Source organism: Procambarus clarkii, chromosome 80, assembly GCF_040958095.1.
Source record: "Procambarus clarkii isolate CNS0578487 chromosome 80, FALCON_Pclarkii_2.0, whole genome shotgun sequence".
Taxonomy (NCBI): Eukaryota; Metazoa; Arthropoda; class Malacostraca; order Decapoda; family Cambaridae; genus Procambarus; species Procambarus clarkii.
This window is the reverse complement of record NC_091229.1, coordinates 15954015-15970494: the sequence shown is the minus strand read 5'-3', so window position 1 is coordinate 15970494 and position 16480 is coordinate 15954015. Positions and strand designations below refer to the sequence as shown.

At 43.7% G+C, this 16480-nt stretch overlaps 2 protein-coding genes across 3 annotated transcripts in view; one reads left to right on the top strand and one right to left on the bottom strand.

The window, feature by feature from the left end:
- Positions 1 to 16480, bottom strand: part of LOC123746408 (lachesin) — a 198836-nt gene continuing 182356 nt past the window's right edge. For both annotated transcript variants that reach the window (XM_045727927.2, XM_045727928.2), the window contains exons 5-6: positions 13058 to 13159; positions 1 to 6189 (exon numbers count right to left, since the gene is read on the bottom strand). In XM_045727927.2, coding sequence (XP_045583883.1) covers positions 6088 to 6189; positions 13058 to 13159 — 204 coding nt within the window. In that variant the 3' untranslated portion in view covers positions 1 to 6087. The remainder of the gene's footprint in view (positions 6190 to 13057; positions 13160 to 16480) is intronic.
- On the top strand, positions 4901 to 5960 carry LOC123750503 (dentin sialophosphoprotein-like). The gene is made up of 2 exons (XM_069315053.1): positions 4901 to 4954; positions 5622 to 5960. Exons 1-2 carry the CDS (start codon positions 4901 to 4903, stop codon positions 5958 to 5960), a joined length of 393 nt encoding a protein of 130 aa, XP_069171154.1.

The window sequence follows — 16480 nt, the reverse complement described above, 5'->3', positions numbered from 1 at the left end:
ACACACACACACACACACACACACACACACACACACACACACACACACACACACACACACACACACACACACACACACACACACACACACACACACACACACACATACACACACACACATACACACACACACACACACACACACACACACACACACACACACACACACACACACACACACACACACACACACACACACACACACACACACACGCACTACGTAACAGACAAACTCAAACAAGCTGAAGAAGATTTATACCACCACTAAGTTACGGGACACAAGACGAGCATAGTTGGTGGTTCAACAGACAGTATCTGGAGGCAAAGACAAGAGTATGGAGAATTATAGAGAACACAAAGAAGCCAAGGTAATCACAGTGCACACAAAGACGCCAGAAAGGAAAACACAGAAATTAGGAGAGTGGCAGAGAAGACTGGTGCAAGGCTAAGTCCTAGGCACAACTGTTCCATAGTCATTTCAGGAGTAAGATGATTAAATGATTAGGTAATCAGACTTGACAAGAGTAAGGGAGGACACACCGAAAACGATAAGGAGGTATGCGAGAACGTTATTAAAAGGTTTCAGGAAGTATTCAAGCTGGAACCTGATTTGCCACTAGAGATTCGAGCCCAAACTGAACGGGGAAGTTCCACAGGAAAAAATTACTTAAATAACAGTGACACCAGAAGAAGTAAAGAAATAGCTGCAGGAACTGGATGCGACAAAGGCCATTGGAACAGACTAAATATCGCCATGGTTACTAAAAAAGGCAACTGAAACATTATGTAGCCAACTTGCCATAATATTTAATTCCTCTTTAGAAGCAGAACTTTCTATCTGCTGGAAATGGCTAATGTGGTGCCAATCCACAAAAAAGAGGGAAGAGAGAAACCGTTAAACTACAGACCAGTATCACTAACATGTATCCCCCCCCCTGCAAGTTACTAGAGAGACTGATCCGAAGCTGGCTAGTACAACATTTGGAACAGAGCAATTTTGTCTCAAGGCACCCGCATGGTTTCATTAAAAGAAAATCTTGCTTAACAAACTTATAGGAGTTCTACAACAAGATGATATAAATCAAACAAGCAAGAGAGAGAGAGAGAGAGGGGAAGGCTAACTGCATATTCTCTGACTGTCAGAAGGCACTTGATACGGTCCCATATGAAACACTCCAACTCAAACTAAGAACGCAAGCTAACATATCTGGAAGAGTCCTAAGATGGGTCAGAGAGTATCTCGAGAAGGAAGCAAATAGTGAGAGCAGAGACATCGGAGTTGAGAGAAGTTATGGGTGGAATACCACAAGAGCCTCCTAGGGCCCATCCTGTTTATATGCCAATGATTTGACAGAGAAAATTGACCTGGAAACACAAACCGAAACTATCTCTTATTTTCAGCTTGTTACAACTTGTAATAAAGTTGTTACATCTTGGCTTAACGTGTTTATGACGTATTAGAACGTTGTTACAACTTGTTATATTGGTTGTTATAACTGGTTAGGAAGTGTTAAAACTTGTTCGAACGTTGTACCAACGTTGTAGTTTCGGTGTGTGTTTGGCGGGTGGCTCCTTCATATCAGTTTTTGCAGATTGTGCAAAACTAATGAGAAGAGTTAGGTCAGGGATAGATTGTGATGGCAAGCGGATTTAGACTCACTCCGGTAAAAAATGAAAAAAAACTGCTGGAATTTAACCCAGTCAAATGCAAAGTTATGAGGATTGGAACAGAAGTTCGAAGACCAGCACAGCAGTATACGATGAAGGGAAGACAAATTCCTCAATCACAAAAGGAGAAAGACCTGGGAGTGGACATAACTCCAAATCTGATGCCAGAAGGTTATCTTGAGGGTATCTTGAGATGATTTCGGGCTTTAGTGTCCCCGCGGCCCGGTCCTCGACCAGGCCTCCACCCCCAGGAAGCAGCCCGTGACAGCTGACTAACACCCAGGTACCTATTTTACTGCTAGGTAACAGGGGCATAGGGCGAAAGAAACTGTGCCCATTGTTTCTCGCCGGAGGCTGGGATCGAACTCAGGACCACAGGATCACAAGTCCAGCGTGCTGTCCGCTCGGCCGACCGGCTCCCCTATCCTTCAGAAACTTGGACAATGGAGCTTTCCAGGTCCTATATACAGCGAAGGTCAGACCCACTCTTGAATATGCAGCCTCAGCATGGAATCCTCATCTAAAAAAGGACAAGGTAAAGCTAGAAAAGGGCCAAAGATATGCAACGAGACTCGTTCCGGAACTGAGGGGATTGAGCTATGATGAAAGATTGAGAGCACTGGAGCTTACCACAGTGGAGGTCAGGGGAGATAAGGGGAGGGGGGACATGATAACAACATATTAAGATTATAAGGGAAACTGACATAGTAGCATTGTTCAAGGCTTGGAACAGCAGAACAAGGGGGTCACAGATGGAAACTAGAGACACAAGCAGGCGATGAGTCACAATAACGTGGCTGAAGTATGTTGACCAGACCACACACTAGAAGTTGAAGGGACGACGACGTTTCGGTCCGTCCTGGACCATTCTCAAGTCGAATGAGAATGGTCCAGGACGGACCGAAACGTCGTCGTCCCTTCAACTTCTAGTGTGTGGTGTGGTCAACACTAGAGACACAAGTGAGTCATAGAGCAGAACAAACTTTGTCAGTGTTAGAGCTGTTAATAAGTGTGTGTATTAGAGCTAATGCTCTATCTAACAATAAATATTAGATGGAGAAGTCGTTGAAGTTAATTCGATTCAGAATTTTAAATGTAAATATGATAAAAGCGTGAGAAATAAGTCATTGCATTAATCTATAAACATTAATAAGGCGGGGCCAGGAGCCTAGCTCGACCCTACAATCACATCTAGGTGAGTACACACACACACATTTAATAGAGCTAATTTTATAGTTAAAGCAAAACATACCAGTTCCTTGGGTCTATATATAGGCCTATATACAGTTAGGGGGGGGGGGGGGGAGAACCAAGCGTACTCACCAATAGTGGCATTCACTGGGCGTTCCTTATATCACAGTGGCTATATGCAGTCAAGTAACGTTGGGGTCAGGTCGTGTCTAGATCACGTTCACGTTGGGGTCAGGTCGTGTCTAGATCATGTTCACGTCGTGTTCTGGTTGTGTCTGTCATGTTCACGTTGTGGTCAGGTCGTGTCTAGATCACGTTCACGTCGTGTTCTGGTCGTGTCTAGATCATGTTCACGTCGTGTTCTGGTCGTGTCTGTCACGTTCACGTTGGGGTCAGGTCGTGTCTAGATCACGTTCACGTCGTGTTCTGGTCGTGTCTGTCATGTTCACGTTGGGGTCAGGTCGTGTCTAGATCATGTTCACGTTGGGGTCAGGTCGTGTTTGTCACGTTCACGTCGTGTTCTGGTCGTGTCTAGATCACGTTCACGTCGTGTTCTGGTCGTGTCTGTCATGTTCACGTTGTGGTCAGGTCGTGTCTAGATCATATTCACGTCGTGTTCTGGTCGTGTCTGTCATGTTCACGTTGTGGTCAGGTCATGTCTAGATCATGTTCACGTCGTGTTCTGGTCGTGTTTGTCATGTTCACGTTGTGGTCAGGTCGTGTCTAGATCATGTTCACGTCGTGTTCTGGTCGTGTTTGTCACGTTCACGTTGGGGTCAGGTCGTGTCTAGATCATGTTCACGTCGTGTTCTGGTCGTGTTTGTCATGTTCACGTTGTGGTCAGGTCGTGTCTAGATCATGTTCACGTCGTGTTCTGGTCGTGTTTGTCATGTTCCCGTTGTGGTCAGGTCGTGTCTAGATCATGTTCACGTCGTGTTCTGGTCGTGTTTGTCATGTTCACGTTGTGGTCAGGTCGTGTCTAGATCATGTTCACGTCGTGTTCTGGTCGTGTCTAGATCATGTTCACGTCGTGTTCTGGTTGTGTTTGTCATGTTCTATCGTGCTCAGGCCATGTTCTGGCCGTGTTTAGATCATGTTCAGGTCATGTTTATGTCGCGTTCAGGTCATGTTTATGTCGCGTTCAGGTCATGTTTATGTCGTGTTCAGGTCATGTTTATGTCGTGTTCAGGTCATGTTTATGTCGTGTTCAGGTCATGTTTATGTCGTGTTCAGGTCATGTTTATGTCGTGTTCAGGTCATGTTTATGTCGTGTTCAGGTCATGTTTATGTCGTGTTCAGGTCATGTTTATGTCGTGTTCAGGTCATGTTTATGTCGTGTTCAGGTCATGTTTATGTCGTGTTCAGGTCATGTTTATGTCGTGTTCAGGTCATGTTTATGTCGTGTTCAGGTCATGTTTATGTCGTGTTCAGGTCATGTTTATGTCGTGTTCAGGTCATGTTTATGTCGTGTTCAGGTCATGTTTATGTCTTGTTCAGGTCATGTTTATGCCGTGTTCAGGTCATGTTTATGCCGTGTTCAGGTCATGTTTATGTCGTGTTCAGGTCATGTTTATGTCGTGTTCAGGTCATGTTTATGTCGTGTTCAGGTCATGTTTATGTCGTGTTCAGGTCATGTTTATGTCGTGTTCAGGTCATGTTTATGTCGTGTTCAGGTCATGTTTATGTCTTGTTCAGGTCATGTTTATGTCGTGTTCAGGTCATGTTTATGTCGCGTTCAGGTCATGTTTATGTCGTGTTCAGGTCATGTTTATGTCGTGTTCAGGTCATGTTTATGTCGTGTTCAGGTCATGTTTATGTCGTGTTCAGGTCATGTTTATGTCGTGTTCAGGCCTGCGGAACACCAAGTAATGCTTGCTAACACTTGCCCATCTAGAAAGAAAGTCTAGAAAGTAACTTCACCACAGTAAACGACGTGCCAGGAGTCCTTGCCTAGCCACCAGGCCTTCACAACCTCACACCAAACTCTACACAAGAGGGCATAATCTCCAACTTAAAAGCAGTCAACGTTGATTCGGGAATTGATGACGTTGCTTGAACGTCACACCAACGCCACTTTTGGATATTGTGCCCACTGGGTATAACTGGTTAATAATATATCACCCATATTATAGGACTTCAGTCACCACCTACAATGCTATAAGAAGCTTATCTGTTAAAAAAAGCATACTAAAACTCCCCCTTTTTTTTAGTATCTGGATATACTCATCCCTATAGATGTTAACATACACCTTCATACATGCTTTTAAATACATAGTCAAAGACGACTGCGGCTACAACCAATTACAGTAACTCTAATTATAAAATGGCCAATTATATAAGAGTTACAAGACTATGTCAGTGGGAATAATGTCTAAGTTCAAGTTCAAGGATGTTTATTGAGACAAGAAAGAAATACATCTCAAAGGAATAGAGTAGCTTAGGCTATTTGTACTTCCCTAATGTGTAAGAGCGACGCCATTTCAACGGCCGACGTTGAGCCAACGTCGAACTGACGTTCTTCTTGCCCCATTATGTCCACTGTGGTGTTATTTCATCAATAATATCATTCCAACATTTGTTATTAATCACATTAAAGGTATTATCATTCGGCCAATATATTTAATTATCTTCACGTGTGTGGTGTCCTTCGTGACCCTTCTGACAAGGGTGTCTGCTGACAAGGGTGGCCCTTCAGACAAGGGTGTCTGCTGACAAGGGTGGCTCATCTGACAAGAGTGTCTGCTGACAAGGGTGGCCCTTCAGACAAGGGTGTCTGCTGACAAGGGTGGCCCTTCAGACAAGGGTGGCTCATCTGACAAGGGTGACCCTTCTGCCAAGGGTGGCTCATCTGAAAAGGGTGACTCTTCTGACAAGGGTGGTTCATCTGACAAGGGTGACCCTTCTGACAAGGGTGGCTCATCTGACAAGGGTGGCCCTTCAGACAATTGTGGCTCATCTGACAAGGGTGACCCTTCTGACAAGGGTGGCCCTTCAGACAATTGTGGCTCATCTGACAAGGGTGACCCTTCTGACAAGGGTGGCCCTTCAGACAATTGTGGCTCATCTGACAAGGGTGACCCTTCTGACAAGGGTGTCTGCTGACAAGGGTGTCTGCTGACAAGGGTGGCTCATCTGACAAGGGTGTCTGCTGACAAGGGTGTCTGCTGACAAGGGTGGCTCATCTGAGAAGGGTGTCTGCTGATAAGGGGTGTCTGCTGACAAGGGTGGCTCATCTGACAAGGGTGGCCAGGAAGCAGAGGGCAGCCAGCAGACAAGTGTTGGAAGAGATCCCTGCTGGAGAACCGCTCCCTTCCTCTCTCTGCAGCGTTATCTGGCAATATATATATTATCTTAGAGACGATGATTTACATTCCCCTGAAAGACGAAGAGTCACAGTATCTAGAGAGGCGAAGAGGAGAGGGTAGAATGAATAAAGAACACGTGTGTGTATAAAAGGGTATAAGGAGGTGGGGTATAAGTAAGGTATAAGGAGGTGGGGTATAAGTAAGGTATAAGGAGGTGGGGTATAAGTAAGGTATTAAATATATCAACACAAAATAAAATTCAAAACAATGATTATAAATAACAAATGATTCAGGAAAGACCTGGGGTAAATACTGGTTTAGAAGCAGGGTTGTTGATGAACAAATCCACAAGGGCCGTGAAAAGGATTCGAACCTGCGTCCGAGAGTATCCCAGACGCAGGTTCGAATCCTCGTCACGGCCTTTGTGGGTTTCTTCATTTGATGCATCACGCAATTGTGAATTCTGTGTGTAAGGGTTGTTGATTTCTGAAACAAATTACCTGGGTAACATAATACACGTAGGATCTCTCTAGTGTTTCAAGCGTAGGTGAGACATGTATATAAATGAGTCTGGGTGGATACAAATAGGAACTGTCACGTAAGGACGCTCCTTTTGCAGTTTCATTTATTCTGATGCTCTTTATTGTGATTTATTTTCAGGTAAGGTAGGAGAGAGAGAGAGAGGTGTTGACACTAGAGGTCAGCTCTCCTCGTCCCCCAGCGACACAGACAGGTAAGGTGGGTGTAGCTGGAGAAATAGGCAGAGATATACGAGAAGAATAGTGAAGATCAGGTCAATGTAAAAGTATTTTAACTTCAAATAAGCTTTCAGGCACTTTGGCGTTGATTGCCGGAGCTTAGACGAGAGAAACTATGTAATATACAGATAATTAACCACAATATCGTGACTGACGAGCAAACAAGCCGACCAATACATATAATGCTAAATGAAAGTAGCCACGTTTCGGTCCGTTCTGGACCCTTATTAAATTATCACTTGGTAATGGTCCAGGATGGACCGAAACGTAGTCACTCACATTAATTCACATGTGTGGGATGGGTTATTTATTTAAGATGTAATTTACATGTTGTAAACGCTATAGAAGGCCGCATTTACGCAAGAACTTACGAAATTGAAATTGAAATAAGTTTATTGAGGTAAAATACACACAAAGGGATGAGGTAGCTCAAGCTATTCTCACCCCGTTCAGTACATCGTGTTAATACATACATATACACACATCACAAGCAATAAACATATTACCAAACATTCTGAGAGATAAACATATACATTTCCTCCTTTACACAAGTAAGCACTTACGAACTTGTACATCTTTTCTCAATCTATGGCGGCTTAGTTTACAATTATTAAACAGTTAATGAGCTCCGAAGCACCAGGAGGCTGTTTATAACAATAACAACAGTTGATTGAGAAGTTTTCATGCTTGTAAACTGTTTAATAAATGTAAACAAAGCCGTCAAAGATTGAGGAAAGATGTACACGTTCGTAAGTGCTTGCGTAACTGCTTCGTGAATCCGGGTCCATATGGAGGACGTGCATGAAAGGTTTAATTATAATTATATTTTTACTAGATAATTATATTTTCACTATATGTCGTCAATTGTTTAGTAGGATTAGATAAAATACAAAACAGCATCACTGAACAAATATCAAGATTTGCAAGACGTGAAATGGAACATAAAAAGACCAAAAATGTGGTTGCTTGCATTTGGAAAGCAGTAACAGCCTAGTTCATCAGGCCATTATTGGATAATACGGTCTAAGGCTGTCCTCGTCTGAGTCTGAGTCTTACAGACTAAAGCCATCTAAGATATGGCAGACAATTCTTGGAGTCATATTTTGCCTTACATTTCTTTATGTAAAATTAACGCACATGTAGGGTTAGGAAGGGTCTCTCAGAGAACCGGGAAGACATCGCCCACGACTCTTTTTTGTTTTGTTTTAAGTCTCGTGCCAACATATATATAGGAAATATTGCTGGAACGACGTTAGCTTTCGGGAAAATCTTAACAAGTTTCTGCTCAAGTTACTGGCTCAGCCTGGCTGTGATATCGGTATGCTCTTCCTAGTGAGAAGACAGATGACGGGTGGCAGGTTGGGCAGGGATCCTAACCTAACCTAACCCAATCTAACGTAACCTAACCTAACCTAACGTAACCTAACATAACGTAACCCAACCTAACCTAACGCAACGTAACCCAACCCAACCTAACCTAACCCAACCTAATGTAACCTAACCTAATGTAACCCAATCTAACCTAACGTGATTTAAACTAACGTAACGTAACCCACCCTAACCTAACCAAACGTAATCTAACCTAACGTAACCTAACCCAATCGAACAACCTAATCCACCCTAACATAACGTAACCTAACCAAATGTAACCTAACCTAACAACCTAACCCAACCTAACGTAACTTATCCTAACCTACATTAATCTATATAGCATTTTATCTCCTGAGTCTCTTTTCTATCTTTGGGTTTGGTTAGGCTTCTTTAATTATCACAGTCTTCACAGGCAGCATAATATCTCACAGCATCCCAGCTTCTCTTGCCAGCCTTTACCTGGAACACGAACTATCAGTCGCTTTACAACCATGCCCACAACAGTCAACTCTCAAAACATTAACCAAATGCTTGTTAATTAATCCAAACATCTTCCTAACTGTCTCTGAATGAAACAACCTGTCCTCATGCCAGTAGTACTCCTCCGAACGGCTGGAGTAACTAGCACTTAGCCTTTGTTGATGAGGACGGGCTGTTACATGCGACGGATGAAGTTCCAACATTTCTCGAACAGTGTTTTGCTGACGACTTCTGTTCAAACCACAACCTTGTAAATGCTTCACCCACTTACTACAAATTATCGCCAACAGAATCTAAGCACCTAACTTAATCTGTGCCTAACCTAACCTAACCTAACCTAACCTATGCTTAACCTAACCTAACCTAACCTAACCTAACCTAACCTATGCCTAACCTAACCTATGCCTAACCTAACCTAACCTAACCTATGCCTAACCTAACCTAACCTAACCTAACCTAACCTAACCTATGCCTAACCTAACCTATGCCTAACCTAACCTAACCTAACCTATGCCTAACCTAACCTAACCTAACCTATGCCTAACCTAACCTAACCTAACCTAACCTAACCTAACCTAACCTATGCCTAACCTAACCTATGCCTAACCTAACCTAACCTATGCCTAACCTAACCTATGCTTAACCTAACCTAACCTATGCCTAACCTAACTTAACCTATGCCTAACCTAACTTAACCTAACCTAACCTATGCCTAACCTAACCTAACCTAACCTATGCCTAACCTAACTTAACCTAACCTAACCTATGCCTAACCTAACTTAACCTATGCCTAACCTAACCTAACCTATGCCTAACCTAACCTAACCTAACCTAACCTAACCTAACCTAACCTATGCCTAACCTAACCTATGCCTAACCTAACCTAACCTATGCCTAACCTAACTTAACCTAACCTAACCTAACCTAACCTAACCTAACCTATGCCTAACCTAACCTATGCCTAACCTAACCTAACCTAACCTATGCCTAACCTAACCTAACCTAACCTAACCTAACCTATGCCTAACCTAACCTATGCCTAACCTAACCTAACCTATGCCTAACCTAACCTATGCTTAACCTAACCTAACCTATGCCTAACCTAACTTAACCTATGCCTAACCTAACTTAACCTAACCTAACCTAACCTATGCCTAACCTAACCTAACCTAACCTAACCTAACCTAACCTAACCTATGCCTAACCTAACTTAACCTAACCTAACCTATGCCTAACCTAACTTAACCTAACCTAACTTAACCTATGCCTAACCTAACCTAACTTAACCTAACCTAACCTAACCTATGCCTAACCTAACTTAACCTAACCTAACCTATGCCTAACCTAACTTAACCTAACCTAACCTATGCCTAACCTAACTTAACCTAACCTAACCTATGCCTAACCTAACCTAACCTAACCTAACCTATGCCTAACCTAACTTAACCTAACCTTACAGACCGATAGCACTAACATCGCACATCATAAAAATTTTTGAGAGAGTGCTAAGAAGTAAGATCACAAAATACATGGAATCACAGCATCTCCATAACCCCGGACAACATGGTTTCAGAACAGGGCGCTCTTGCCTGTCGCAGTTGCTGGACCACTATGATATGGCATTAGATGCTATGGAAGACAAACAAAACGCTGATGTAATTTACACAGATTTCGCAAAAGCTTTTGATAAATGTGACCATGGTGTTATTGCACATAAAATGCGTTCAAAAGGAATTACCGGGAAAATAGGCAGATGGATCTACAATTTCCTGACTGACAGAACCCAATGTGTAATAGTCAACAAAATAAAATCCAGCCCATCAACCGTGAAGAGCTCAGTCCCCCAGGGTACTGTGCTTGCTCCAGTACTTTTTCTCATCCTCATATCGGACATAGACAAGAACACAACCTATAGCACTGTATCATCCTTTGCAGATGACACTAGGATTTTCATGAGAGTTGGCAACATAGAGGACACGGCAAACCTCCAATCAGATGTAGATCAGGTCTTTCTATGGGCTACAGAAAATAATATGGTATTCAACGAGGATAAGTTTCAGCTCATGCGATACGGAAAAATTGAAAATATAAAAACAGAAACCACGTACAAAACGCAGGCAAATCATAACATAGAACGAAAAGGCAATGTAAAGGACCTGGGTGTACTCATGTCGGAAGACCTTACCTTTAAAGAACACAATAAAGTAGCCATCACAACTGCAAGAAAAATGACAGGTTGGATAACAAGAACTTTTCACACTAGAGATGCTATACCGATGATGATACTTTTCAAAACGCTTGTGCTCTCTAGAGTGGAGTACTGCTGCACAATGACAGCCCCTTTCAAAGCTGGAGAAATTGCTGACCTAGAGAGCGTGCAGAGATCCTTTACTGCTAGAATCCACTCAGTAAAACATCTAAATTACTGGGACCGACTAAAGAGCCTAAATCTGTACTCCCTTGAGCGCAGGCGGGAGAGATACATAATAATTTACACGTGGAAAATAATTGAGGGGCTGGTCCCAAACCTGCACACAGAAATAACACCACATGAGACCAGAAGACATGGCAGGATGTGCAGAATACCCCCGTTGAAAAGCAGAGGTGCAACAGGTACTCTGAGAGAGAACTCTATCAACATCAGAGGCCCGAGACTGTTCAACACGCTTCCACTACACATAAGGGGTATAACTGGCCGACCCCTCACAGTGTTCAAGAGAGAACTGGATAAGCACCTCCAAAGGATACCTGATCAACCAGGCTGTGATTCATACGTCAGGCTGCGAGCAGCCGCGTCTAACAGCCTGGTTGATCAGTCCAGCAACCAGGAGGCCTGGTCGACGACCGGGCCGCGGGGACACTAAGCCCCGGAAGCACCTCAAGGTAGCCTCAAGGTAGGTAACCTAACTTAACCTATGCCTAACCTAACCTAACTTAACCTAACCTAACCTAACCTATGCCTAACCTAACTTAACCTAACCTAACTTAACCTATGCCTAACCTAACCTAACTTAACCTAACCTAACCTAACCTATGCCTAACCTAACTTAACCTAACCTAACCTATGCCTAACTATCCATAGAACTTTAATATATAATAATATAATTTATATATGAGAACAAACCTATTTTTAATAGATAATCCGTTACAATTTATTGATGTGTCTTGGGGGGGGGGGGGGTACGGCGGCCGCTTTAACGAGCCTGAGAACAGATTGAAATAATCGCCAACCCCTAAACATCTGACCTAACAACACATTTAAGCATGCACAATATGCTAACATATTATAATGTATATTGGAGAACAATCCTATTTCGAGGGAACAGTATGTTACAATTGGTGAACGCGTGTCTTGGGGTCGGCCGCCGGATGGAATGAAGATAACCTGAGGATGATGAGTTCAGTTCTCAGTAGTATTCCTTTCACAACAAAATATTTTTCTCCGCCTCATATACAGAATTTAGTCATTATGTTATCAGTTAGCAACATTATGGATTTATTCCTTGTGTTGTCAACTGCCAACAGTTAGGATTTAATCCTTGTGTTGTCAACTGCCAACAGTTAGGATTTATTCCTTGTGTTGTCAACTGCCAACAGTTAGGATTTAATCCTTGTGTTGTCAACTGCCAACAGTTAGGATTTAATCCTTGTGTTGTCAACTGCCAACAGTTAGGATTTAATCCTTGTGTTGTCAACTGACAACAGTTAGGATTTAATCCTTGTGTTGTCAACTGACAACAGTTAGGATTTAATCCTTGTGTTGTCAACTGCCAACAGTTAGGATTTAATCCTTGTGTTGCCAACTGCCAACAGTTAGGATTTAATCCTTGTGTTGTCAACTGACAACAGTTAGGATTTAATCCTTGTGTTGTCAACTGACAACAGTTAGGATTTAATCCTTGTGTTGTCAACTGACAACAGTTAGGATTTAATCCTTGTGTTGTCAACTGACAACAGTTAGGATTTAATCCTTGTGTTGTCAACTGCCAACAGTTAGGATTTAATCCTTGTGTTGTCAACTGACAACAGTTAGGATTTAATCCTTGTGTTGTCAACTGACAACAGTTAGGATTTAATCCTTGTGTTGTCAACTGATAACAGTTAGGATTTAATCCTTGTGTTGTCAACTGACAAGAGTTAGGATTTAATCCTTGTGTTGTCAACTGACAACAGTTAGGATTTAATCCTTGTGTTGTCAACTGCCAACATTATCACCAACAACAATGAGCTGCAGCAACACAGGCACCTCAGCAAAGAGAGCATACGGGGGATGCCTGATACTAACCACAACAGGCGGAGCGGCCTCCACCCGCAGCTCCTCCTCCTCGTCACTGACGGGGACCTGACACTGGTAGCTGCCGGCGTCAGCGGCTGACACCTCGCGGATCTGTCAAGAGCAGACATTAGTCACGGCGTCAGCTGTGTCCAGGCTTGACATGACGTGTCATGCAGTAACACAGGTGTCATGCTGTAACACAGGTGTCATGCTGTAACACAGATGTCATGCAGTAACACAGGTGTCATGCAGTAACACAGGTGTCATGCTGTAACACAGGTGTCATGCTGTAACACAGGTGTCATGCAGTAACACAGGTGTCATGCAGTAACACAGGTGTCATGAAGTGTAACAGGTAATGAAGTACCAGAAGAAGTAACATGCAGTAACACAGGTGTCATGCAGTAACACAGGTGTCATGCTGTAACACAGGTGTCATGTAGTAACACAGGTGTCATGCAGTAACACAGGTGTCATGCAGTAACACAGGTGTCATGCAGTAACACAGGTGTCATGCAGTAACACAGATGTCATGCAGTAACACAGATGTCATGCAGTAACACAGGTGTCATGCAGTAACACAAGCACCACACAGTAACACAGGCACCACACAATAACACAGGCACCACCCACAGTAACACAGGCACCACACAGTAACACAAGCACCACACAGTAACACAGGCACCACCACACAGTAACACAAGCACCACACAGTAACACAGGCACCAACACACAGTAACACAGGCACCACACAATAACACAGGCACCACACAGTAACACAACCACCACACAGTAACACAGGCACCACCACACAGTAACACAGGCACCACACAGTAACACAAGCACCACACAATAACACTGGCACCACCTCACAGTAACACAGGCACCACACAGTAACACAGGCACCACCACACAGTAATACAGGCACCACACAATAACACAGGCACCACCACACAGTAATACAGGCACCACACAATAACACAGGCACCACCACACAGTAACACAGGCACCACACAGTAACACAACCACCACACAGTAACACAGGCACCACCACACAGTAACACAGGCACTACACAGTAACACAAGCACCACACAGTAACACAGGCACCACCACACAGTAATACAGGCACCACACAATAACACAGGCACCACCACACAGTAACACAGGCACCACACAGTAACACAACCACCACACAGTAACACAGGCACCACCACACAGTAACACAGGCACTACACAGTAACACAGGCACTACACAGTAACACAGGCACCACACAGTAACACAGGAACCACCACATAGTAACACAAGCTACACCACACAGTAACACAGGCACCACACAGTAACACAAGCACCACACAGTAACACAGGCACCACACAGTAACACAGGCACCACCACACAATAACACAGGCACCACACAGTAACACAGGCACCACCACACAGTAACACAAGCACCACACAGTAACACAAGCACCACACAGTACACAAACACCACACAGTAACACAGGCACCACCACACAGTAACACAAGCACCACACAATAACACAGGCACCACCACATAGTAACACAAGCACCACACAGTAACATAAGCACCACACAGTAATCACACAGTAACACAGGCACCATAACACAGTAATACAAGCACCACCACACAGTAACACAAGCACCACACAGTAACACAGGCACCACACAGTAACACAAGCACCACCACACAGTAACACAAGCACCACACAGTAACACAGGCACCACACAGTAACACAGGCACCACACAGTAACACAGGCACCATAACACAGTAACACAAGCACCACCACACAGTAACACAAGCACCACACAGTAACACAGGCACCACACAGTAACACAGGCACCACACAGTAACACAGGCACCACACAGTAACACAGGCACCACCACACAATAACACAGGCACCACACAGTAACACAGGCATCACCACACAATAACACAGGCACCACACAGTAACACAGGCACCATAACACAGTAACACAAGCACCACACAGTAACAGAGGCACCACACAGTAACACAGGCACCACCACACAATAACACAGGCACCACACAGTAACACAGGCACCATAACACAGTAACACAAGCACCACACATTAACACAGGTACCACCACACAATAACACAGGCACCACACAGTAACACAGGCACCACCACACATTAACACAGGCACCACATAGTAACACAAGCACCACACATTAACACAGGTACCACCACACAATAACACAGGCACCACATAGTAACACAGGCACCACCACACAATAACACAGGCACCACACAGTAACACAGGCACCACCACACATTAACACAGGCACCACATAGTAACACAAGCACGACACAGTAACACAGGCACCACCACACAATAACATAGGCACCACACAGTAACACAGGCACCACACAGCAACACAGGCACCACCACACAATAACACAGGGAACACACAGTAACACAGGCACCACACAGTAACACAGGCACCACCACACAATAACACAGGTACCACACAGTAACACAGGCACCACAACTCAGTAACACAAGCACCACACAGTAACACAGGCACCACACAATAACACAGGCACCACACAGTAACACAGGCACCACACAGTAACACAGGCACCATCACACAATAAAACAGGCGCTACACAATAACACAGGCACCACCACACAATAACACAGGCACCACACAGTAACAAAGGCACCACCACACAGTAACACAGGCACCACCACACAGTAATACAGGCACCACACAATAACACAGGCACCACCACACAGTAACACAGGCACCACACAGTAACACAACCACCACACAGTAACACAGGCACCACCACACAGTAACACAAGCACCACACAGTAACACAAACACCACACAGTAACACAGTCACCACACAGTAACACAAGCACCACACAGTAACACAGGCACCACACAGTAACACAGGCACCACCACACAGTAACACAAGCACCACACAGTAACACAAACACCACACAGTAACACAGCAACCCGTTCTCGCAAATTCGTAAAGTCAATATTGACTTATTAACTAAGTGCATAGGTGATATACTAAACATAATAGATAACCCTAAAAAGATTCATAGAAAACACCGACCTTACCTAACCTTGTTAGTATCTTAAGATAAGCATCTTATTGCTTCGTAATTACAATTATTACTTAACCTATACCTATAATAGGTTAGGTAATAATTGTAATTACGAAGCAATAAGATGCTTATCTTAAGATACTAACAAGGTTAGGTAAGGTCGGTGTTTTCAATGAATGTTTTTAAGGGTAACTATTATGTTAAGTATGTCACCTATGCACATATTTAATAAGTCAATATTGACTTATTAAATTTGCGAGAACTGGTTGAACACAGGCACCACCACACAGTAACACAGGCACCACACAGTAACACAGTCACCACA

Coding starts and splice junctions, on each gene's coding strand:
- LOC123750503 (XM_069315053.1), top strand. CDS start 4,901: ATGACGTTGCTTGAACGTCACACCAACGCCACTTTTGGATATTGTGCC. Junction 4,955..5,621: donor TTGGATATTGTGCCCACTGG/GTATAACTGGTT, acceptor GTGGCCCTTCAG/ACAAGGGTGTCTGCTGACAA.